General features: G+C 58.9%; 1 protein-coding gene across 1 annotated transcript in view; it reads right to left on the bottom strand.

The window, feature by feature from the left end:
• Positions 1 to 1,641: 1,641 nt before the first annotated feature.
• Positions 1,642 to 22,597, bottom strand: part of LOC115385538 (myosin heavy chain, fast skeletal muscle-like) — a 27,272-nt gene continuing 6,316 nt past the window's right edge. Inside the window, exons 5-38 of the mRNA XM_030087606.1 lie at positions 22,550 to 22,597; positions 22,011 to 22,103; positions 21,872 to 21,935; positions 21,556 to 21,654; positions 21,274 to 21,377; positions 20,214 to 20,352; positions 19,976 to 20,094; positions 19,427 to 19,576; positions 19,176 to 19,346; positions 18,633 to 18,942; positions 18,139 to 18,224; positions 17,005 to 17,092; positions 16,803 to 16,920; positions 16,608 to 16,731; positions 15,491 to 15,627; positions 15,163 to 15,418; positions 14,849 to 15,091; positions 13,680 to 13,856; positions 13,214 to 13,359; positions 13,040 to 13,130; positions 12,574 to 12,963; positions 12,199 to 12,325; positions 12,011 to 12,129; positions 11,708 to 11,904; positions 11,134 to 11,317; positions 10,858 to 11,023; positions 10,660 to 10,784; positions 10,275 to 10,583; positions 9,839 to 10,042; positions 9,652 to 9,777; positions 9,409 to 9,579; positions 8,325 to 8,429; positions 8,143 to 8,238; positions 1,642 to 1,827 (exon numbers count right to left, since the gene is read on the bottom strand). The exon at positions 22,550 to 22,597 is cut by the window's right edge and continues 67 nt beyond it. Coding sequence (XP_029943466.1) covers positions 1,642 to 1,827; positions 8,143 to 8,238; positions 8,325 to 8,429; positions 9,409 to 9,579; positions 9,652 to 9,777; positions 9,839 to 10,042; positions 10,275 to 10,583; positions 10,660 to 10,784; positions 10,858 to 11,023; positions 11,134 to 11,317; positions 11,708 to 11,904; positions 12,011 to 12,129; positions 12,199 to 12,325; positions 12,574 to 12,963; positions 13,040 to 13,130; positions 13,214 to 13,359; positions 13,680 to 13,856; positions 14,849 to 15,091; positions 15,163 to 15,418; positions 15,491 to 15,627; positions 16,608 to 16,731; positions 16,803 to 16,920; positions 17,005 to 17,092; positions 18,139 to 18,224; positions 18,633 to 18,942; positions 19,176 to 19,346; positions 19,427 to 19,576; positions 19,976 to 20,094; positions 20,214 to 20,352; positions 21,274 to 21,377; positions 21,556 to 21,654; positions 21,872 to 21,935; positions 22,011 to 22,103; positions 22,550 to 22,597 — 5,268 coding nt within the window. The remainder of the gene's footprint in view (positions 1,828 to 8,142; positions 8,239 to 8,324; positions 8,430 to 9,408; positions 9,580 to 9,651; positions 9,778 to 9,838; positions 10,043 to 10,274; positions 10,584 to 10,659; positions 10,785 to 10,857; positions 11,024 to 11,133; positions 11,318 to 11,707; positions 11,905 to 12,010; positions 12,130 to 12,198; positions 12,326 to 12,573; positions 12,964 to 13,039; positions 13,131 to 13,213; positions 13,360 to 13,679; positions 13,857 to 14,848; positions 15,092 to 15,162; positions 15,419 to 15,490; positions 15,628 to 16,607; positions 16,732 to 16,802; positions 16,921 to 17,004; positions 17,093 to 18,138; positions 18,225 to 18,632; positions 18,943 to 19,175; positions 19,347 to 19,426; positions 19,577 to 19,975; positions 20,095 to 20,213; positions 20,353 to 21,273; positions 21,378 to 21,555; positions 21,655 to 21,871; positions 21,936 to 22,010; positions 22,104 to 22,549) is intronic.

Genomic DNA, 22,597 nt, shown 5'->3' on the forward strand with positions numbered 1-22,597 from the left:
TGAGGTCCAGAGGTCTGAGGTCTGGAGGTCCGGAGGTCCAGACAGACCGGAGAACGGGGATCCGGTCCTGGACTGGCTGGCCGGAGCAGATCCTCAGATCCTCCAGAACCGGCAGACGTTCAGCCCTCTGGAGAGGAAGACGAGCCGGAGGCTGCAGCTGAAGGTCCAGGCATCCAGCGGCGGGCCGGGGATGCCCCGAGTCCACGTCCGTCCACAGAGCTGGTCCATGATCCTTCTCCACTGCCGCACCGGGCCGGGCCGGGCTGAGGAAGGAGCCAGAATCCGGTCTGTGGTCTGGTCTGTGGTCCGGTCTGTGGTCTGGTGGTCTGGTCTGGTGGTCCGGTGGTCCGGTAGTCTGGTCTGTGGTCCGGTGGTCTGGTCTGTGGTCCAGTCTGTGGTCCTGTGGTCCGGTCTGTGGTCCGGTCTGTGGTCTGGTCTGTGGTCCTGTGGTCCGGTCTGTGGTCTGGTGGTCCGGTCTGTGGTCCGGTCTGTGGTCCTGTCTGTGGTCTGTGGTCCGGTCTGTGGTCTGTGGTCCGGTCTGTGGTCTGTGGTCCGGTCTGTGGTCCGGTCTGTGGTCTGTGGTCCGGTCTGTGGTCCGGTCTGTGGTCTGTGGTCCGGTCTGTGGTCTGTGGTCCGGTCTGTGGTTTGCTTGTTCCTTGTTCCTTCTCGTTTTATTCGACATTAAATGTGAAAATAATTCATCTCAGTTCCATCCTCAGCCACCAGGGGGAGGCAGAAACACTTTCCACAGTCTTCACATGCTGGACTCATTTTCTGCTCTTCCTTCACAAACTGGGATTTAAACCCTCAACCCGGGACAGTGACCCAGAAGAGGCCGGACTTCGGGGTTTTGCTGCAGTGGATCAGAGCTGCTGGAAGTCCAGGAAAACTTCAGGAAACCTTTTGATGGAAACAAAAGACTGTTCTGAGCCGAGACGAGAGGGGCAGCGAGAGAGAAGTGTGTGTGTGTGTGTGTGCGTTCTTGTATTTCTATCCTTGTGGGGGCCAAATGTCCCCACAAGGATAGCAAAACGTGGAACGACGTGCCTTGTGGGGACCTTTTTCCGGTCCTAAGTAGGAGAAACAGTGTTTTCTTGACCATGTTGTTGTTACTGAAAAAAGTAAAAGTGCAAAAACATTTCTTTAGGGTTAGGCTTTATTGTGGTGTGGGTTAGGGTTAGGGTAAGGGTCAGGGTTATTAGGGTTAGGGGCTAGACATGAATGGGAGTCAATGGAAGGTCCCCACAAGGATGGAAATACGAGACTGTGTGTGTGTGTGTGTGTGTGTGTGTGTGTGTGTGTGTGTGTGTCGTTTGAATAAACAGGACGACGCTGGAACCGGAAACACTTTTATTGTTTCTGTGAAGCGGATTCGGTGTTCCAGACCAGAACAGCTCCTCAGCATCGAACCGGGATCCTTCCCTCTGTGATGCAGGCATGCTCGCCGCTTCACACTCACGGCGTGATCCGGTTTCTTCGTTCATGCAGGTTAGGATAAATGAGTGGCAGGACTCTGTTCTTCCCTCTGAGTTCTGGATCCGTTCCGGATCCTGGTCAGGTCTGAGTTCCTGCGGGTTCTGCGGGTTCTGGCTGGAGGTTCCTCTACTCGCCCTGGCCCTCCTGGGTCTGGAACACACAGTCTCACGTCAGCCGCTTCGTCCTCCGCCGCCGCCCGGCCCGTTCTGCACCCACCTTGGAGCCGACGTCGCGGCTCTTGGCCCTCATCCGATTGGCCAGCGCCTCGGCCACGTCGGCGCGCTCCTCCGCCTCCTCCAGGTCGTGCTGCGCCTTCCGGAAGCGGGCCATGTGTGCAGTGGACTGCTCCTCCTGCACACGGCGGCAGACGGCGTCCGTCCAATCAAATGAACACCAAGGAATTCCTGTTTTAGCCTTTTGGGATATTCTTTCAAAATAAAAGCAGCCTCAAAGGTCTGCGTCAGAAACCCTTTCAAATGAAAATAAAAGCCTGAGATGAATCCAGAATTCAAAGACACGAAGCTTCTGGCAGGAGCTGGGGGGGGCGGGGGGGGGGGGGGGGGGGGGGGGGGGCAGAGGGGGGGGGCGGGGGGGCAGAGAGGAGGGGGTGTAGAGAGGAGGGGGGGCGGGGGGGCAGAGAGAGGGAGGGCGGGGGGGGGCAGAGACAGGGGGGTCGGGGGGGCAGAGAGACGTTGTCCTGCTGCAGGAGGAAGAGCTGCTGCCATAACCCAAACGTCCAGCTGTCCTCAGCAGCAGCTGGGCCGTGGTGGTCCAGGACGGACCAGGGGAGTCCAGCAGCCTCTGAGCAGCCTTCAGTCTGAAGGCGGCAGTCTTTGACTGGATGTCCACCAGCCCCTGTCCCCCTTCAGCCACCGGCAGGGACAGAGCAGCAGCTCCAACCCAGTGTTTCCCAGACCAGAAGAAGTCCACAGCGGCCCTTTGAATGTCCTCCACCAGGCTCCTGTCCTCCACCAGGCTGTCCTCCACCAGTCCCCCACCAGGCTCCAATCCTCCACCAGGCTCCAGTCCTCCACCAGGCTCCTGTCCTCCATCAGTCCCCCACCAGGCTCCTGTCCTCCACCAGGCTCCTGTCCTCCACCAGGCTCCTGTCCTCCACCAGGCTGTCCTCCACCAGGACTCTCCCCCTGCAGGACAGCTGGGGCAGCAGCCACTCCCGTCTGTCCAGCCGTGCACACTCCTTGTCCTGAACACCCTCCCAGTCTCAGCCTGAAACCCCCCTGAGCCCAAAACACCACCGAGCACTCTGAGCCCGTCCTTCCCCCACTGCCGTCCTCCAGCAGCCTGGGACCGCCTGGCCGCTCCAGCGTCCATCAGCAGACCCTCAGTGTCCCCCCAGCTCACCGAGCAGACGGGGCTGTCCCACACAGAGACAGAGTGTCCTGTGAGTGTTGGACATCTTCCTGGCTCCTGATGAAGACGTCCACATCATCAGCATAAGCTGAGACGGCCAGGGAGTCATCAAGGTCTGAGAAGCCGCTGAGCCGCTGTCTCAACCTGCACAGCAGGGGATCAATAGCCCGGCTGTACAGCTGGCCTGATAGAGGACAGCTGTCCCGACAGAGGACAGCCCTGCCTGATAGAGGACAGCTGTCCCGATCCCCGTCTTCACCAGCACCTGGGCACCAGAGTACAGTAAACCAATCCATGACAGGCACCCATCCCCAAAACCAGAAGCCCTGAGTGTAGAAAACAAACTGCTGTGATCCACTCTGTCAAAAACCTTCTCCTGGTCCAGACTCACAATGCCAAGACCGACAGTACTGTCAGAAGAACAAACATCAGTAACACCCCGCAACAGAACAGTGTTGTTCCTGACGGTTCCATCAGCACACAGTAGGGTTGGTCCCTGTGTTCAACCTGACCAAGGAAGTTTTGAGTCTGTTCGACAAAGCTCGAGAGAGCTCTTTATAGTTCCAGCAGAGCAGGGCCACCGGCCTCCAGGTCTTCAGTAAGGCCAGGTCTCCCTTCTTCGGAAGGAGCGAAAGGACAGCTCGCCGACAGGAAGTAGGGAGGGATCCTGCTCTGAAGCATTCCAGCAGGACAGCATGCAGATCAGGTCCAAGAACAGTCCAGAACCGCTTCAGGAAGTCAGTGGAGAAACCATCAGTCCCCGGCGCCCGTCCTGATGCCAGCTGATGGACGGCAGCTGTCGACTCCTCCAGGGTCAGCTCACAGTCCAGCTCGGCTTCCTCCTCCGTCCAGGAGCTCCCCCCGACACGCCACGCTGCACTGCTCAGCCCTGAAGAGTCCGGAGTAAAAATCCACCGCCTGGTTCCTCATCTGGCCTGGGCTGGTGGTCACAATCCCACTGGGGAGTTTAAGGCAGTTCATCTGCTTCCTCTGTGCCGCCGATCTCTCCAGATGGAAGAAGGAGGAGGTTGGAGCGTCCATGTCTTTCAGCTGAAGGAAGCGAGACCTGACAAGAGCCCCCTTCACTTGTTCTTGCAGGAAAGAGCCCAGCTCCAACCTTTCCTCTCGCTGCAAACGACCCACAGTGGGATCAGAGTCTCTGTTCAGGCCCTCCTCCGGGTTCTTAATGCCGGCCTCGAGCTCCTGAACTGCAGCCTTCACTCTGACCGTAGAAAGAGAACTGAACTGAACACAAAACACCAATCTGTGCTTTCCCAACTTCCCACCACTGAGTCGAACAGCTAAGCTCCCTTTCTTCTCCCTCCAGTCTACCCAGAAGTTGTTGAAGCCCTGACAGAAAGCGCTATCCAACAAGAGTTTATTATTGAAGAACCAGTGTGACTTAACCCTTTCCCCCGGTCAGCTGACCAGTTCAACAGGGACTAGATGGTGATCAGTGAACCCAAGCGGGTCGATGCTGCTGCGAATCAGTCCGGAGCTCAGGTTCTGCGAGATGTAGAACCTCTCTAGCCTGGCTGCACCCACCCTGCTGCTACCAGCCCTCAGCCATGTTACTGTCTGGACTGTGGATGCTTCACCCTCCAGGAGTCCAAGAGATCCAGGTGTACAATAACACTGTGAAGGCTGTGAGCCGGCTGTGGGCGGGGCTCCTAACCTGTTCTGTCCACTGTAAAGTTCACTGTGCAGCTGAAATCACCACCGATACCGAGCTGCTCCTGATGACGGTCAGCCAGCTGGTTCTTCAGCGATGTGAAAGAACCAACCCTCTGTGGGCCACGGCTTGGAGCAGAGATATTTACAAAACAGGAAACAGAGCTCTCTATTTCTGCCGTGACAATTAAGAGTCGACCTTCACCACCTCAGGAGAAGATTCAATTGTCACATTAATAGACGGATTAAACAAAACAGCTACCCCTGCACTGAAGTTGGTGTCGTGACTCAGGGAGAAAGGGCCCCCACTATAACCCCCCCTCCACTCCCCCCACCATAACCCTCCCTCCACCCACCACCATAACCCCCCCGACTCCCCCCACCATAACCCCCCCTCCACTCCCCCCACCATAACCCTCCCTCCACCCACCACCATAACCCCCCCAATCCCCCCACCATAACCCCCCCACTCCCCCCACCATAACCCCCCCACTCCCCCCACCATAACCCCCCCACTCCCCCACCATAACCCCCCCTCCACTCCCCCACCATAACCCTCCCTCCACCCACCACCATAACCCCCCCCACTCCTCCCACCATAACCCCCCTCCACTCCCTCCACCATAACCCCCCCACTCCCCCCACCATAACCCCCAGTCTGTCTCATCCGCTGCAGTAGTATGAGTCTCCTGCAGAAAGAGGACGTCCACTGTCCTCTGAGTGGAGACCTCTGAAGCTACAGCCCTTCTCCCTCCTCCTCCTCCTCCTCTGCTGTTTAGTGATCCTGCTTCAAGGCTCCACATGTTCAGGTGAGCCGAAGGAAACGGAGAGAAGAACACAGAACAGTAAAGAAGGAGAAGCACCGAGTGACACATGATCATATTCCTTCTTCACTCTACGAGCAGGTCGGACGTTTTGTGACTTCCTCAATGTGGTGATGTGCTTTTTCAAACGAAAACGTTTCCTCTCGTCCAGCAGGTCAAAACCAACCAGTCTCTTCAGCATGTCCACGGATTTGATGAATTTATCAGTGTCACTGAAGTAGTCACTCACTTTCACAGATTTCTTATAAGTTGCATCCAGGAAATCATTAATATCCTTTAAAGAGTAGAGATCGTCCTTGTTCCTGTTGCTTCCACAAACAGAAACTGTATCAGAATCAGAGTCAAACTCCACCTCAGCCTCAGCTGGACCCTGGCTGGTTGATGCTTCATGTTTACATTGCTCTCCACACCAGAACACACGGAGTCTTCCTCCTCTGCAGCCTGAGACTGGATCTCAGCTGCAGACCGGGAGCCGCCGGGTCCTCCTCCTCCTCAGGAGCCTGCTGCTTAGACCGGGACAGTCCTGCTCTGGACCCTGGTTCCAAATCCCCCTCTTCACCCCGCGCCTTCCTGGCTCCAGTTCAGCGGCAGAGAGTTCAGCATCGCCGCACGCCGCAACGCCGGTCCCAACGGACCCGCCCGCCGCAGCGGCCGCAGGAGCACCACCCGCTGGAGAACCACCCACTGGAGCACCACCCGCCGGAGCACCGCTCGCAGGAGCACCACCACAGGAGCACCATCCACTGGAGCTCCACCCGCTGGAGCTCCACCCGCTGGAGCACCACTGCAGGAGCACCACTGCAGGAGCACCACCGCAGGAGCTCCACCCGCTGGAGCACCACTGCAGGAGCTCCACCCGCTGGAGCACCACTGCAGGAGCACCACTGCAGGAGCACCACCGCAGGAGCACCACCGCAGGAGCACCACCGCTGGAGCACCACCCGCTGGAGCACCACTGCAGGAGCACCACCGCTGGAGCACCACTGCAGGAGCACCACCCACTGGAGCTCCACCCGCTGGAGCACCACTGCAGGAGCACCGCCCGCTGGAGCTCCACCCGCTGGAGCACCACCCGCCGGAGCACCGCCCGCAGGAGCACCACCACAGGAGCACCACCCGCTGGAGCTCCACCCGCTGGAGCACCACCCGCTGGAGCTCCACCCGCTGGAGCACCACCCGCCGGAGCACCACCCGCAGGAGCACCACCACAGGAGCACCACCCACTGGAGCTCCACCCGCTGGAGCACCACTGCAGGAGCACCACCGCAGGAGCACCACCGCTGGAGCACCACCCGCTGGAGCACCACTGCAGGAGCACCACCCGCTGGAGCACCACCCACAGGAGCACCATCTGCAGCGGCGGCAGCGCCGCCCGCGGCAGGCCCCCGTCCAGCTGCACCGTCCTTCCTATGTGGACACGCAGCACGTTTCTGCCCCACATCTCCACACTGGAAGCATCTCAGCCGTCCAGAGCTCGCTGCCCCGGGTAGGACCCGTCCCCGGGCCTCACCCTGAAGGAACCCTCCAGCGTCTAGGAGGCGAGTCCAGGAACATGAAGACCTGCCTCCTCAGTGACTGCACGTGTTTCAGCTTCACGTCTCCACAGCCCAGATTAAAAACTGAACTTTCCAAACCTCCGGAGCTCGCCAGCGAGCGACTCATCGGAGATAAACGGTGGAACACCGGACACAGTGACCCGTGTAGACGGAACCGAGAGCGGGGAAACCTGCACTAAAGCCTCCCTGATGATCCCTCCACTCTCAGCTACCTTAGAGACATGAGCCTCCTCCTTCAGGAAAACAACCACAGCTCTGTTCATCCGCGAAGCAAACAACAGGTTCTCATGTTCTACCTGCTCACCGACCGCCAGCAGAACCTCCTCCAGGGGCACGATCCTCACACCCTGCTGGACAGACGGAGGCGGCGTCCCAGAGGACGCCATTCCTCCCGGAGGCCACGGACCACCCAACCAAGCTCGCAGAGAAAAAGGCTGACTTACCTTGATCATGCGAAGAGAGGAGAAAAGCCACGAAAACCAAACCGGGACAAAAAGACACCCTTCAAACTCCGAGCCACTCACACACCCACCACCACTCACACACCACCACTCACACACACCCACCACTCACACACCACCACTCACACACCCACCACTCACACACCCACCACCACCACACACCCACCACCACTCACACACCCAGCACCACTCACACACCCACCACTCACACACCCACCGCCACTCACACACCCACCACCACCACTCACACACCACCACTCACACACCCACCGCCACTCACACACCCACCACCACCACTCACACACCACCACTCACACACCCACCACTCACACACCCACCACCACCACTCACACACCCACCACCACTCACACACCCACCACCACTCACACACCCACCCACCACCACTCACACACCCACCACCACTCACACACCCACCACTCACACACCCACCACCACTCACACACCCACCACTCACACACCCACCACCACTCACACACCCACCACTCACACATCCACCACCACCACTCACCCACCACCACTCACACACCCACCACCACTCACACACCCACCACTCACACATCCACCACCACCACTCACCCACCACCACTCACACACCCACCACCACTCATACATCCACCACCACCACTCACCCACCACCACTCACACACCCACCACCACTCACACACCCACCACTCACACACCCACCGGAAACGGAAGGAGAGGAGAAGAGAAGAGAGGGGGGGGGGGGGGGGGGGGCAGAGAGGAGGGGGCAGCAGGACTCACCGCCTCCTCGGCGTGCCTCTTGTAGGCCTTCATCTTCATCTGCAGTTTGTCCACCAGGTCCTGCAGACGGACGTTGTTCTTCTTGTCCTCCTCAGACTGGAGCAGAGTGGGGTTTGTAGGATGTTTGTGGGGGGTTTGTGGGGGGTTTGTGGGGGGTTGGAGGAGGAGGGGCGGAGCCTCACCTGGTAGGTCAGCTCCTTGATCTTCCTTTCGTACTTGCGGACGCCCTTGATGGCCTCGGAGCCGCGCCTCTGCTCCGCCTCCAGCTCCGTCTCCAGCTCGCGCACCTGGAACCGGGTCCAGGACCAGAGTCCAGAGTCAACTTCCCACAATGCTGTCTGTTTCCACAGAGACGGCAGAAACGTGGAGTGTTGCAATGTTGGGCCACTAGCTGGCGCTACTGCAGGATCTGGAGTCCTGATTTCAAAAAGCTGACTTTTCAGCAACACTGACTGAGAAACACCAAACGGAGAGTACGTCACTCTCTGAAGACGTCATCAGTGTCTCTCTCTCTCTCTCTCTGATGATGTCATCAGTGTCTCTCTCTGTCTGATGACATCATCAGAGTGTCTCTGATGACATCAGAGACACTCTGATGATGTCATCAGTGTCTCTCTCTCTGTCTGATGACATCATCAGGGTGTCTCTGATGTGTGCGTTTGAGTGTGTCTCTCTCTCTGATGACATCATCAGCCTCTCTCTCTGATGACATCATCAGAGTGTCTCTGATGTGCGCTTTTGAGTGCGTCACTCTCTCTCTCTCTGATGACGTCATCAGAGTGTCTGATGTGCGCTTGTGTGTGTTTTTGTTGTAATAAATTTCAATCAAGATCAATCAATTTCTTTCTGACCTCAGTCGAGTCACTAACAGATGCTATGCTAGCACGCTAATGGATGCTAAGTCAAAGTCACCCGGACGGCGCTGGCTGTTTGCCTCTCATGTCATTCATTTATACTGTTAATCACTGATTGGTGGAATGGTGACTAAGATCCGCCTCCTCGGGGCTATTTCTCTGCTCTTTAGTGGAGTTTCATCTCACAAACACTGTTGGTTTATTTCATTTAGTTTTGGAGTCTATCATGCTCTCTCCTCTGTGTCTGGGCTGGGGGCAGAGCCTAAGTGCTGTCTCTGGAAAATGCTCATTTTATGCCTCTTTTTGAATTTCTAGTCTGTTCATTGATGTTGATGAAAAGAACATGTGGATCTGAACCCAGCCCCTGCTCCTGGTTCACTGGTTTCCTGGTTTCTGAGGTTCTGCTTCGTACCCGGGCCTCCAGCTTCTGCAGCTGCTTCTTGCCGCCCTTCATGGCCAGGTTCTCGGCCTCGTCCAGGCGATGCTGCAGGTCCTTCACCGTCCCCTCCAGGTTCTTCTTCATCCTCTCCAGGTGAGCGCTGGTGTCCTGCTCCTTCCTCAACTCCTCGGCCATCATGGCCGCCTGCGGTTTGCACGCCGGCGGTCATCCTGCTGCGTGCCGTCAGCCGGGATCAGCGAAGCGGCGGCGGCTTACATCGGTGATGGCCTTCTTGGCCTTCTCCTCGGCATTGCGCGCCTCCTGGACCGCCTCCTCGATCTCCCCGTGCAGCTGCGTGACGTCGGCCTCCAGCTTCTTCTTGGTGTTCAGCAGGCTGGTGTTCTGCGGACGCCACGTTCCGGTGAGCCGCCGGGACGCCAGGACGGTGGAGCGGACGTCTTACCTGGGAGTGCAGGAGTCCGGCGCGCTCGCTGGCGTCCACCAGTTCCTGCTCCGCCATCTTCCTGCTGCGCTCCGTCTGCTCCACCACGGCCCGGAGCTCCTCCACCTCCGCCGTCAGCAGGGCCGTGCGGCGCTCCATCATGGCCGCCTGCTCCTTCATGTCGTCCTGGCTCCGGCCGGCGTCGTCCAGGTGGATCTGGGTGTCCTGGAAACCAGATTGAGCTTGGTCGTGAATGCTGGGTGCGGTTTGGGCCGAGGACCGGTGCCCGGTGCCGGTGCCAGGTGCCGGTGCTGCCAATACCCGGTGCCGGTGCCCGGTGGCAATACCCGGTGCCGGTGCCCGGTGCCGGCGCCAGTACCCGGTGCCGGTGCCAGTGCCCGGTGCCGGTGCCAGTACCCGGTCTGGGTGCCCGGTGGCGGTGCGTCACGGGGAGTACCTTGAGCTGGCCCTGGAGGTTCCTCAGCTGCTTCTGGGCCTCGGCCGCCTGCCGGTTGGCGTGGCTCAGCTGGATCTCCATCTCGTTCAGGTCTCCCTCCATCTTCTTCTTCACCCTCAGGGCGTCGTTGCGGCTCCGGACCTCGGCGTCCAGCGTGGCCTGCATGGACTCCATCGCCCTCTGGTGGTTCCTCTTCATCTGGTCCATCTCCTCGTCCTTCTCCGCCACCTTCCGGTCCACCTCGGCCTTGATCTGGTTCAGGTCCATCTGGACGCGGAGGATCTTGGACTCCTCCTGCTCCAAAGAGGCCTGGACCAGACGGCGGACCGTTAGCGGGGCGCTGTCACCCTGCCGGCCACCGCGCCGCCGGCCGCCGCTGCCTCACCTCCGCCTCCTCCAGCGCCGTCTGCATGTCGCACTTCTCCACCTCCACCTGCTTCCTGAACTTCTCCAGCTCGTGGACGGACTTGCCGGTTTCCCCCAGCTGCTCGGTCAGGTCTGAGATCTCCTCTGCGGTCACAGAGTGTGGTGTTGGACCGGGACGGACGGGGAACGGCGGCCGGCTCGGCGGGGGGTCACTCACGCTGCAGGTTTTTGTTCTCCCTCTTCATGGTCTCCAGGTGGTCCAGAGCCTCCTCGTACGAGTTCTTCAGCTTGAAGAGCTCGGTGTTGAGGGACCGCGACTCCTTCTGAGTGCCTTCCAGCTCCGCCTGCGACTCCTCGTACTTCTGCTTCCACTCCGCCAAAACCTGGAACAAGCCAACGCCGGTGAGAAACGCTTCCAGGCGAACCTGGAGAACCTGGAGAACGTTGTGTGGACGGTTCTCCTGGAGGGTTCATGGTGATTACAGAGGAGAACCTTGTCAAAGCTCCTCTGCTTCTTGTCCAGCGTGGCGGCCAGGCTGTTGGACCGCTCCACGTCCACCATCAGGTCCTCCATCTCGTTCTGCAGCCGCTGCTTGGTCTTCTCCAGAGATGCACACTTGGAGTTGACGGCTTCGATCTGCTCTTCGGCCTCTTGGAGGCGCTGCGCCAGCTTCTTCCTGTCGGCAAAGAACTTCTATTTTCACTCCTGATAAAGACTTCAGACGATCCAGATCACAGACGATCCGGATCACAGACGACCTGGAACACAGAAGATCCAGATCACAGACGATCCAGATCACAGATGATCCGGATCACAGACGACCTGGAACACAGAAGATCCGGATCACAGATGGTCCAGATCACAGACGAGCTGCTCCAAACTAAATAACAGTAAAAGCTGAGTGGAACCGAAACCCGACCTCATGCTGAGGACTGAGGTGTTTTCTTAAATTTCCTGCCTCAATCCCCTGGACCTCAGTGGCTCCGCCCCCTGAACCCCCTGAACCCCCCCAGGACACCCTCCCTAAACCCCGCCCCCCCGGCCCCCCTCCGGCCGAGCCCGGTACTTGGCCTCCTCCAGCTCCTCGGTGCGCTGGATGGCATCCGTCTCATATTTGTTCCTCCACAGCGCCACCTCGCCGTTGGCCTTGGACAGCGCCCTCTGCAGCTCCGCCTTGGCCTCCTGCTCCTCCTCCAGCTGCTCCCTCAGCAGGTCGCCGTCGTGGCGGGCCGACTGCAGGCCGTGGGCCAGGGCGTTCTTCGCCTGCAGAGACAGGAGCGGGACGGTGTTGGCGGAGGACGGGCTGGTGGGGCCGGGACCGAGGCGGGGCCGGGGCCGGGGCCGGGGGCGGGGCCGAGGCGGGGCCCACCTTGGTCTCCTCCTCGATCAGACGCTTCAGCTCGTCGATCTGGGTGGTGAAGCCCTGCTTCCCTCGAGTCAGCTGGGAGATCAGACTCTCTCTCTCCTCCATCTGCCGGGAAAACTCGGCTGCGACGACAAAAACATTTCCTCACTTTCAGTCCGAGTCGGACCGTTTTCCAGGAGGGACGGACTCACCGTTCTCCGTCTGGAACCGAGCCCTCTGGTTGGACAGATCTGAGATCTGCCTCACTTGCTCGTCGTTCTTGGTCTTCAGCTCCAGCAGCTGGTCTTCCAGGGAGCGGCAGGTCTTCTCCAGGTGGACCTGAAGCATCGAGTCCAGTCAGACATGGAGTTCTGGAGTTCTGGAGTTCTGCAGCATCGCCGGCGCTTCCTGTTCTTCTACAGATCTGTTCTAGTGGAGTCTGTGTCTGAGCCTCCTGCTGTGACGGACCCTGAGATTCTGGACCCTCCTCTACCCTGCAGAGAACCTGCCTCAGCTGTCCTGGCCCGTCTGGACCTCGGAGCTCCCGGTCCGGTCCCGTACGGGCCCCGGGGACGCCGGCTGCTCACCTTGGCCTTGGCCACGCCCTCCATGTTGGACGCCAGGTCGTCGATCTCCATCCGCAGCTCGCTCTTCTCCTTCTCCAGCTTCTGCTTGACGCGCTGCAGGTTGTCAATCTGCTCGCCCAGCTCCGCCACGCCGTCCGCCTGCTTCTTGCGCAGCGCGGCGGCGGTGGCCTCGTGCTGCAGCGTGGACTCCTCCAGGTCGCGCCGCAGCTTCAGGAACTCCGCCTCGCGCTTCTTGTTCATCTCGATCTGGGCAGCGGTGGCTCCGCCCGCCTCCTCCAGCCGCTCGCTGACCTCCTCCACCTCCCGGGCCAGGTCGGACCGCTGCTTCTCCACCTTGGCCCGGACGGCGCGCTCGGCCTCCACCTCCTCCTCCAGCTCCTCGATGCGAGCCTGCAGACAGCAGAAGACTCCTGTAGCGCCGGTCCGGCGGTCTGACAGGGGCCGGGTTGGACCTGAGGCCGGTTACATGGAGCTCCTTCATCTTCTTCTGCAGCTGGTTGCTGATCGCCTGCTCGTCTGCCATCTTGCTGACCAGCTGGTTGTTCTCGAACTCCTTCCTGTGGAGACAGCAGAGGGATTCATCTCCCGTCACCTGATCCTCCCGATCTCCCGTCCCGTAGCGGTCTGGCTGGCGGCTCACTTCTTGATCTTCTCCTCGGACTGCTGCTTGTCGTTCTCCAGGTCCATCAGGGACTCCTGACTCAGCTTCAGGTCCCCCTCCAGCTTGCGCTTGGCTCGCTCCAGGTCCATGCGGACCTTCTTCTCCTGCTCCAGTGAGCCCTCCAGCTGGGGAAGGACAGCAGTTAGCATGGCGGCAGTTAGCACGGCAGCGGTTAGCACGGTGGCGGTTAGCACGGTGGCGGTTAGCACGGCGGCGGTCAGCACAGCGGCGGTCAGCACGGCAGCGGTTAGCACGGCGGTGGTCAGCACGGCGGCAGTCAGCACGGCGGCAGTCAGCACGGCGGCAGTTAGCACGGCGGCGGTTAGCACGGCGGCGGTTAGCACGGCGGCGGTCAGCACGGTGGCGGTTAGCACGGCGGCACTGGCGGTTAGCACGGCGGCGCCGGCGGTTAGCACGGCGGCGGCGGGCTCGCCCTCGTCCTCACGTCGTCCACTTGCTGCTCCAGCTTGGCCTTGGCCTTGGACAGCGAGTTGACCTTGTCCTCCTCGGCCTGCAGGTCGTCCAGGCTCTGCTGGTGCGCCTCCTGCAGGGCCTTCTTCTCCTTGCTCAGCTTGGCGATGTTCTCGTCCTGGCCGGACAGCTCCTCCATCAGGTTCTTCACCTGCACACAGTCACGGCCCGGTTCCTGATCACAGCCACGTTCTGGAGGATTTATTCTGAGTTTGTGAGCTCTGGCCCTTTCCCCTCCAGGTTTAACATCGGGATTTTCTGGTGGTACTGAGACTCACTGGAGAACCGTGTCTCCACCTGGACCGCTGAGCCACGTCTTGCCTGGAGGCGGCCATATTGATTCACATGGAGAGTGTTAATATATTTTAAGGTTTCTTAAAGCAGCCATCATGGAAAACAGACTTTGTGTTCTTTTAAAGCAGAACTACGCAACTTTTTTTACCTCAGTAAATGTTTGTCAGAATCCCTGTGGGGGTAAACAGAGACTTGGCTGTGATTGCCGCCGCCCCCCCCCCGGGGTCTGTGTCCTGAAAACAGCACTTGCAACTTTCAGAGGGGCGACCCAACGACATCTGAGAGAACAGACCTGCTGACGGCGCTCAGACGGAGGACAGGGATAACGCCACCCTGAGCTGCTCACCACGGCAGAACCAACTAGACAGAAAGAACCTTTGACGAGCAAAAAAAAAGGACACAGGAGTGGGAGGCTCTCTGCGGGGGGGGGGGGGGGGGGGGGGGGGGGGGCTTTCACAGGAGACCAGTAGGGGGAGCGCCAGAACAACAGTTACGTGGTTCTGCTTTAACGTCAGTGTGAGCCTCAGAGAAACTTCAGCTGAATTCTGTTTCTCTCCATTGGTGCACATTTCAGTCATCTCTATGAGTATTCAGACCCCGCCCCCGCCCTGCCCCGCCCCTCCCCCCAGTCCCTCCAATGACTGGCTGACCACTGGTCCACATGTCAACGGGCACAAGATGGCGGTGCACAGGCGCCATAGAAACACACACCACAGACCGGGTACCAGGTCCCTCTGCTGGACTCTATGAGTGAGGTGCGTCGTGGCGGAGGCGCTGACTCAGCTGATTCCTGACGGTCTGGAAGCAGCAGGCGGCGCCGGAGGCGTGGAGACGGCGGGAATCACGCACCTTGTTCTCCGTGGCGTGCTTCTCCTTCTCCACCTTGGCCAGCGTGACCTCCAGGTCGTCGATGTCCTTCTTCAGCTCGGAGCACTCGTCCTCCAGCTTCCTCTTCTTGGCGGTCAGCTCGGCGTTGGTCTCCTCCTCGTCCTCCAGCCGCTCCGTCACCTCCTTCAGCTTGGCCTCCAGCTGGATCTTGCTCTTGATCAGACCTTCGCAGCGCTCCTCGGCGTCGCACAGGTTCTCCGAGTCCTGGGGGGGCAGTGCTGAGTGGAGGCGGGCGGGGGCGGGGGCGGGTGGAGGCGGAGGCCGTCCATACTCACTGACTGGACCTGCAGCAGGAGGTTGTTCTTCTCCTGCAGCAGAGAGACCATCTTCTCCTCCAGCTCCTTCCTCCGGGACTCGGACTTCAGCAGGTCCTCCTTGCAGCGGACGAAGTCCTCCTTCATGGTGGCCATCTCCTTCTCCGTCTCGGCGCTCTTCAGCAGCGGCTTGATCTTGAAGAACAGCTTCATCCAGGGCCAGTGCTTGACGTTCATGAAGGAGCGCAGGTTGTACTGCAGGATCCAGACGCAGTCCCTGCAACAGGCAGAGCGGCGGTTCAGGGCCCGGTTCGGACCACGTTCCGCCGGGATGGGGTCCGGACCGCACCTCTGCGCGATGAGGTTGGAGAACTCTTTCCTCATCAGGTACCCGCGGCACACGGCCTGGGTCTGGGTCACCAGCGAGGCCAGCTTCTCGTCCCGCAGCTCCTCCAGAGTTCCCAGCAGGCCGGCTTTGAAGAACACCTGAAGAACATGCAGTTACAGGGACCAGCGTGTCCATGAGGAACCAGTCCACAGGGTTCTACATACTGCAGGCACACCATGCCTCTAGTGTGTGTGTGTGTGTGTGTGTGTGTGTGTGTGTGTGTGTGTGTGTGTGTGTGTGTGTCCTCCAGTTTCCGTCCGGCTGACTCCACCCGGTTCTGTGATCCTATGCTTGGTATGAAGAACGCCAAAACGACTGGCTTCAGATTGTTGCCGTTTATTTCAGTACAGCCAGATGTGATGCTCAGCTGGACCTCACAGGGAAAGATCCGCAGGATTTCACCCCGAAAGGATCCTGATGGTTCAGAGACGGAGCTTTAGTCCATCTTCTTCTGGGCGGAGCCCGGCAGAGAGGCTGGACTTTGTTCACAGTTGGACAGTTTGGTGTTGATGTCAGCTGCCGACCGAGAGCTGACATCCTGACCAGGATGTTTGGAACACTGGTGTGTGTGTGTGTGTGTTGGTGTCTCCGGAACATGTGGGTGTGTTTACACTTCAGCAGAACATCTCAGAACCTTGGTGCAGTTCTCTCAGGAACAAGTGTCACAGCCGTCAGTACAGCTGTTCCAGGGTAGTGGTGCTGATTAAAGTATAAACCTAACAGTTCCCCCCTTTCATATGATTTCACCATATCAGTCCGATCAGAGAGACTGGAAGAGCTCCGTCTACCACCAGGACACCTCTGTGCATGAACAGGGTGGATGAGGAATTGAACCTGCAACCTTGTGAAGGTGAGACGTCCACTGCCCCCCTGGAGTCACAGACTGCAGTGAAAACCTGGTAAATGGTCCATCTGGCGTCTCAGTGGTTCTCAGAAAGGGCCGTTGGGCGTCCAGGTCTTTCCAAGACGCCACAGCAGCAGGAAGAGACGGGAACACTGTGCAAACTCTGACCTGGGCCGGTTCCTGGCAGAAGCCATCATTGTGTCCCAACGGAACCGGAAAATGTGGGAGGTTTACCTTGGTGGAGCCGAAGCGGTACTGGGTGTGGTCCACGTCGATGGAGCCCAGCAGCTTCTCTGAGGCCTTCTTCCCGTCCATGAACTGTCCCTCGGGGATGGCGCTGGCGTTGAGGATCCGGTACCTGAGCGAGGACCGGGACGGTTCAGCACCGGTGGGACGGGTTGCACGGCGGGGAGCAGGACGCGGCGCTACCTCTGCTTGAAGTCTGCGTAGAGGATCCTGCTGGGGAAGCCCTTCCTGCAGATGCGGATTCCCTCCAGCACGCCGTTGCAGCGCAGCTGGTGGATGACCAGGTGGTTGTCCATGATGCCTGGACGGCGGCAGGACACATGGCATCAGGACCAGACCAGACCGGACCGCGGGGGGCGGGGGGCGCCCGGGGAGGCGGCTGTACCTGGAGTCTTGACCTCGTTGGGGATCAGGCAGCGGACGAAGTGGGGGTGGGTGCTCCTCAGGTTGGTCATCAGCTTCCCCAGGTTCTCCTGCAAAACACCGGAGGACCAACACCTGAACCGCCGCTCAGAACCAAGACCGGCGGTCCCAGACGGAGGGCAGCGCCCCAATCCAGAGGGAAGCCAACTTCCCCGAATCCTTCACCACTCTCAGTTGGAACAGATCCAGACCCTCCTGGTCCTGACACCAGGGTTCAGAGAGCTGCTCTCTGATTGGTGCAGGCGGTTCTGCCGTCAGACTCTGATCTGGACCTCTGGCAGTCGGTCTGGGTTTCTTAGCCAGACAGAACATACAGTCCCCCCCCCCCCACCCGGCGGCGGCCTGGGGGGACAGAATCCCCTCAAGACTGTCGGCAGGCGAAGAAGCATCGATTCGTCAAAGTTAAAAAACACGAGAATATCAGCGAGAAAACATGAAGGACTTTCCTCGCTTGAATTTCGGCAATGAAACAGAACCTGACCGAGGTGTTTCAGTGAATCCGGACTACACAGTGAATCCGGATCAGGACCGTACCCTGAACACTGTGAAGTCCAGATCAGGACCGTACGCTGAACACAGTGAATCTGGATCAGGACCGTACCCTGAACACAGTGAATCTGGATCAGGACTGTACCCTGAACACAGTGAATCTGGATCAGGACCGTACGCTGAACACAGTGAATCTGGATCAGGACCGTACCCTGAACACAGTGAATCTGGATCAGGACCGTACCCTGAACACAGTGAATCTGGATCAGGACCATACGCTGAACACAGTGAATCTGGATCAGGACTGTACCCTGAACACAGTGAATCTGGATCAGGACCGTACCCTGAACACAGTGAATCTGGATCAGGACTGTACCCTGAACACAGTGAATCTGGATCAGGACCGTACCCTGAACACAGTGAATCTGGATCAGGACTGTACCCTGAACACAGTGAATCTGGATCAGGACCGTACCCTGAACACAGTGAATCTGGATCAGGACTGTACCCTGAACACAGTGAATCTGGATCAGGACTGTACCCTGAACACAGTGAATCTGGATCAAGACCGTACCCTGAACACAGTTAATCTGGATCAGGACCATACCCTGAACACTGCCGACACCGTCTGGAACGAGCCGCCCTTCTTCTTCGCCGCTTTCTTCCCTCCTTTTCCAGCCTCACCACCGGATTCTGCCAGGAAGAAACAGCAGAAGGTGCCATGAGCAGCTGGATCACCCACTAGATCACCCGCTGGATCACCCCACTAGATCAGCTGTTGGATCACCCACTAGATCACCCACCGGATCACATGCTTGATCACCCCACTAGATCAGCTGTTGGATCACCCACTAGATCACCCACCGGATCACATGCTTGATCACCCCACTAGATCACCCGCTTGATCACCCCACTAGATCACCCCACTAGATCACCCACTGGATCACTCCACTAGATCACCCCAATAGATCAATCCACTAGATCACCCCAATAGATCACCCACTGATCACCTCACTGGATCACCCACTGGATCACCCCACTAGATCACCCGCTGGATCACCCCACTTCAGAACACACACTCCTCTTCAGAACACACTCTACCTGCTTCGGCGCCGGAGAAGGAGGCGTACAGGTAGGCCAGCAGCTTCATGGAGGACTTCTGGTAGAGCTGCACCACCGACTCGTTGAGCGGGTCCTTGTTCTTCTCCAGCCAGCCGCTGATGTTGTAGTCCACCGTGCCGGCGTAGTGCACCAGCGTGAAGTGGGCCTCGGGCTTGCCTTTCACCACCTTGGGCTTCTGGAAGGCGTTGTTCTTCCCCAGGTGCTGGTCGTACAGCTTGTTCTTGAAGGATGTGTCGGAGGCCTTGGGGAACATGCACTCCTCCTCCAGGATGGAGAAGATCCCCATCGGCTGGAGAGGAGACAACGTCACATCATAGAGCATCTTCCTCCTCTGACACCAGACTATAGAGCATCTTCCTCCTCTGACACCAGACTATAGAGCATCTTCCTCCTCTGACATCAGACTAAAGAGCATCTTCCTCCTCTGACATCAGACTATAGAGCATCTTCCTCCTCTAGAATCAGACTAAAGAGCATCTTCCTCCTCTGACACCAGCCTTTAGAGCATCTTCCTCCTGCTACCTTCTCGATGAGCTCGATGCAGGCGGCCAGGTCCATGCCGAAGTCGATGAACTCCCAGTCGATGCCCTCCTTCTTGTACTCCTCCTGCTCCAGCACGAACATGTGGTGGTTGAAGAACTGCTGCAGCTTCTCGTTGGTGAAGTTGATGCAGAGCTGCTCCATGCTGTTGTACTGAGACACCAGGACGGGTTCCATCAGGACTAGAGCGGAACTAAGACCTGTGCAGCAGAGAACCCAGAGTCCAGACTCACGTCAAAGATCTCAAATCCGGCGATGTCCAGGACTCCGATGAAGAACTGCCGGGGCTGCTTGGTGTCCAGCATCTCGTTGATCCGGATCACCATCCACAGGAACATCTTCTCATACACGGACTTGGCCAGAGCGCTGACCGCATTGGTGACCTGGTGAGGGGGGCGGAGCTTCGGTCAGAGCTGTGGACTGGACCCAGATCAGGAGGTCCTCCTGTCAGGACATCCTCCTTGTCTCCGTCAGTCAACATTTTTACATCCGGTTAATTTTCCTCAGTTCTGCTGGACGCTGTGAAGCTGGCGTCCATCTGAGCAGAAACTTTATATCATCATCTGAAAGTCCGGTCAGGACGCCGATCTGTCCCGGGAGACCCGCGTGTCCTGCTGGACAGATGGCGAGTCCTGAATGCTGGACAGTCATTTTCAATTCTTTGTCTTTAGAATCCAAAATGAGTTCAATACAATTAAAATTGAGGTGCAGCAGACTGATCAGACTGAGCTGTGACATTTCACCACTTCCTGCCTCCCCCCCCCCGACACCCCCCGCCGTACCTGGGGGACGGTCTGTCCTTTGGTGACGTACTCGTTGCCCACCTTGACGCGGGGGTAGCAGAGCCCCTTCAGCAGGTCGGCTGAGTTCAGCCCCATCAGGAAGGCCACCTTATCTGCCACTGAGAGACAGCACCGTCAGCTCCGGCCGCGCCCGCGCCCCCGGCGTGCCGGGAGGACTCTCACTCTCACCGAGGGTGAGAGTCCTCGTGGGCCGGGGGGGCCCGGGGGGGACACTCACCCTCGGTGCCGTCCGGCTCCGCCTGCTCCTCCCGCTGCTTCTGCTTGAACTTCATGTTCCCATAATGCATCACGGCGCCCGTCAGCTTGTAGATGGACATCTTCTCGTCGTTGGTGAAGCCAAGGACGTCGGTGGCCGTCTGCGAACCGAGGAGCAGCCGAAGTACATGAACTCACTCATTCATTCATTCTGTTAGGGTTTCATCACAACTCATCATGGAGGCAGGGTGAGATTAACTGTGATTAACTGTGATTAACTGTGATTAATTGTGATTAATCCTGATTGGCTCAGAGAAAGCAAAAGATGCTAAAGGTCCTGCTGTTGCCATGGAGATGCTGTTTCTTCCTCCCTGCGAGTCGTGGATCAGACTCTTCATTCGTTCACAATGATCACATTAATCTCAGCCGAGTTATTTTCTGAAATGGAAAACCACCAGAAGAGCCTGAAATGAAGGAGAAATGAGAACCGGACCGTGTCTGATCCGGACTGGGAGTTCCCGGGTCTGATCCGGACCGGCTCTGATCCGGAGCGGGTCTGATCCGGACCGGGTTACATGTTGAGAGAGTAACTGGATTAAGTTACAGTTACATTTTAAACCTGTCTCCAGGGGACATCACCACCTGGACTTCAGAGTCCCTCGCTGGAGGGTCTGCTGGGACAGTCCAGACACACTCGGGGTCTGACAGGCAGAAGGGGGGTCTTCAGGTTCTCACCGGTTCTCTGTTGCTCCTCAGGAACAAAACTTTCGAGAACCGCTGCAGTGGAGTAATCTGCCGTGAGCTCCAAGTAATCCAACAGAATTCAGAATGCACTACTTTACCTGAGTAATCCCAGGGAATAATTACAGATTACACTTTAGGATATGTAGCCAGTAATCTGTAGGGGAAACATGTTCCTAGTGACCCCCCCAGTGACCCCCCAGCCCTGGTTTGGGGGGGATCCATGCTCCCAGTAACTGTCCACAGTGACCCCCCACCACCCAGCCCCGGGGTGGGGGGATTCAAATACCAAGTAACCCCCCCGTCCTCACGTCAGTGCCCCCCCCCCCCCCGGTCCTCACGTCGGTGGCCAGCAGCTCCTCGCGGTCGTCGATGCTGGCCACGGTGATCTGGCCCTGGCTGATCATGGGGAAGTCGTAGGGGTTGGTGGTGATGAGGAGCATCTCTGTGGACCGACACACACAGACACACTCAGGCCGGTCCCCGGTTGGAGCCCCAGCCCCCCAGGCCGGTCCCCGGTTGGAGCCCCAGCCCCCAGGCCGGTCCCCGGTTGGAGCCCCAGCCCCCCAGGCCGGTCCTCGGTTGGAGCCCCAGCCCCCCCAGGCCGGGCGGCCCGGTCCTACCGATGAGCTCCGGCTTGTGGCCGGTCTGGATCTGGTAGAAGATGTGGTAGCTCCGCTCCTCGCTCAGCTGGAACGTCACCCTGGACTTCTCCAACAGGTCTGCAGAGACCAGAGGACAGAGAACCACAGAGAACTAGAGGACAGAGACCAGAGGACAGAGAACCACAGAGAACCAGAGGACAGAGACCAGAGGACAGAGAACCACAGAGAACCAGAGGACAGAGACCAGAGGACAGAGACCAGAGGACAGGCTGCAGACCGAGGGTCTGTACCGGCGGTCTGTCCCGGTCCCTCCAGCTGGACGGTCAGTACTCACATGTCTCGATGTCGGCAGACGCCAGCTTCCCCGTGGTCCCGAAGTGGATCCTGATGAACTTGCCCTGTCAGAACCGAGACGTCCCGGATTAAAGCGGCGCCACTTTCCGGGGGAACGCCGCCCGGCGGTCCGGACTCACAAAGCGGGACGAGTTGTCGTTCCTCACGGTCTTGGCGTTCCCGAAGGCCTCCAGCAGGGGGTTGGCCGAAATGATCTGGTCCTCCAGGGTCCCCTGAAACCCAGACCAGCCCATTAGAGCCCCGCCCCGGGTCCTGTCAACCTGGCTCTCCGATACCCGCTCCCCCGCGATCTGTCCTCCAGTGTGTCTGCTGATCAGCCAAAACATTATGACCACCAGCCCAGGAGCCGGGGGGGGGGGGGGACCGGGCTGATCCGGACTCTGCCACTTTGGATCAGAACCCGGCCTGCTCCGCCATCATCCTCCCTCCAGACGGGGGCGCCAGGCTGTGCCGGGTGGAGCCGGGTGGAGCAGGGCGGTGCCGGGTGGAGGTGGGTGGAGCCGGTCCACCGCAGAGCCTCTTCCTGAAACCCGAAACCCACCGCTGGCTGGTCCAAGATCACTCCTCCTTCAGCTGCAGGGTGGAGCCCCCCCTCCACCTGACGGAGCCCCCCCCCCACCTGACGGAGCCCCCCTCCACCTGATGGAGCCCCCCCCACCTGCATCTTGCCGGGCGCCGCCTCCTTCTTGTCCCCGCCTCCCGCCAC

Source organism: Salarias fasciatus, unplaced genomic scaffold, assembly GCF_902148845.1.
Source record: "Salarias fasciatus unplaced genomic scaffold, fSalaFa1.1, whole genome shotgun sequence".
NCBI classification, from domain to species: domain Eukaryota; kingdom Metazoa; phylum Chordata; class Actinopteri; order Blenniiformes; family Blenniidae; genus Salarias; species Salarias fasciatus.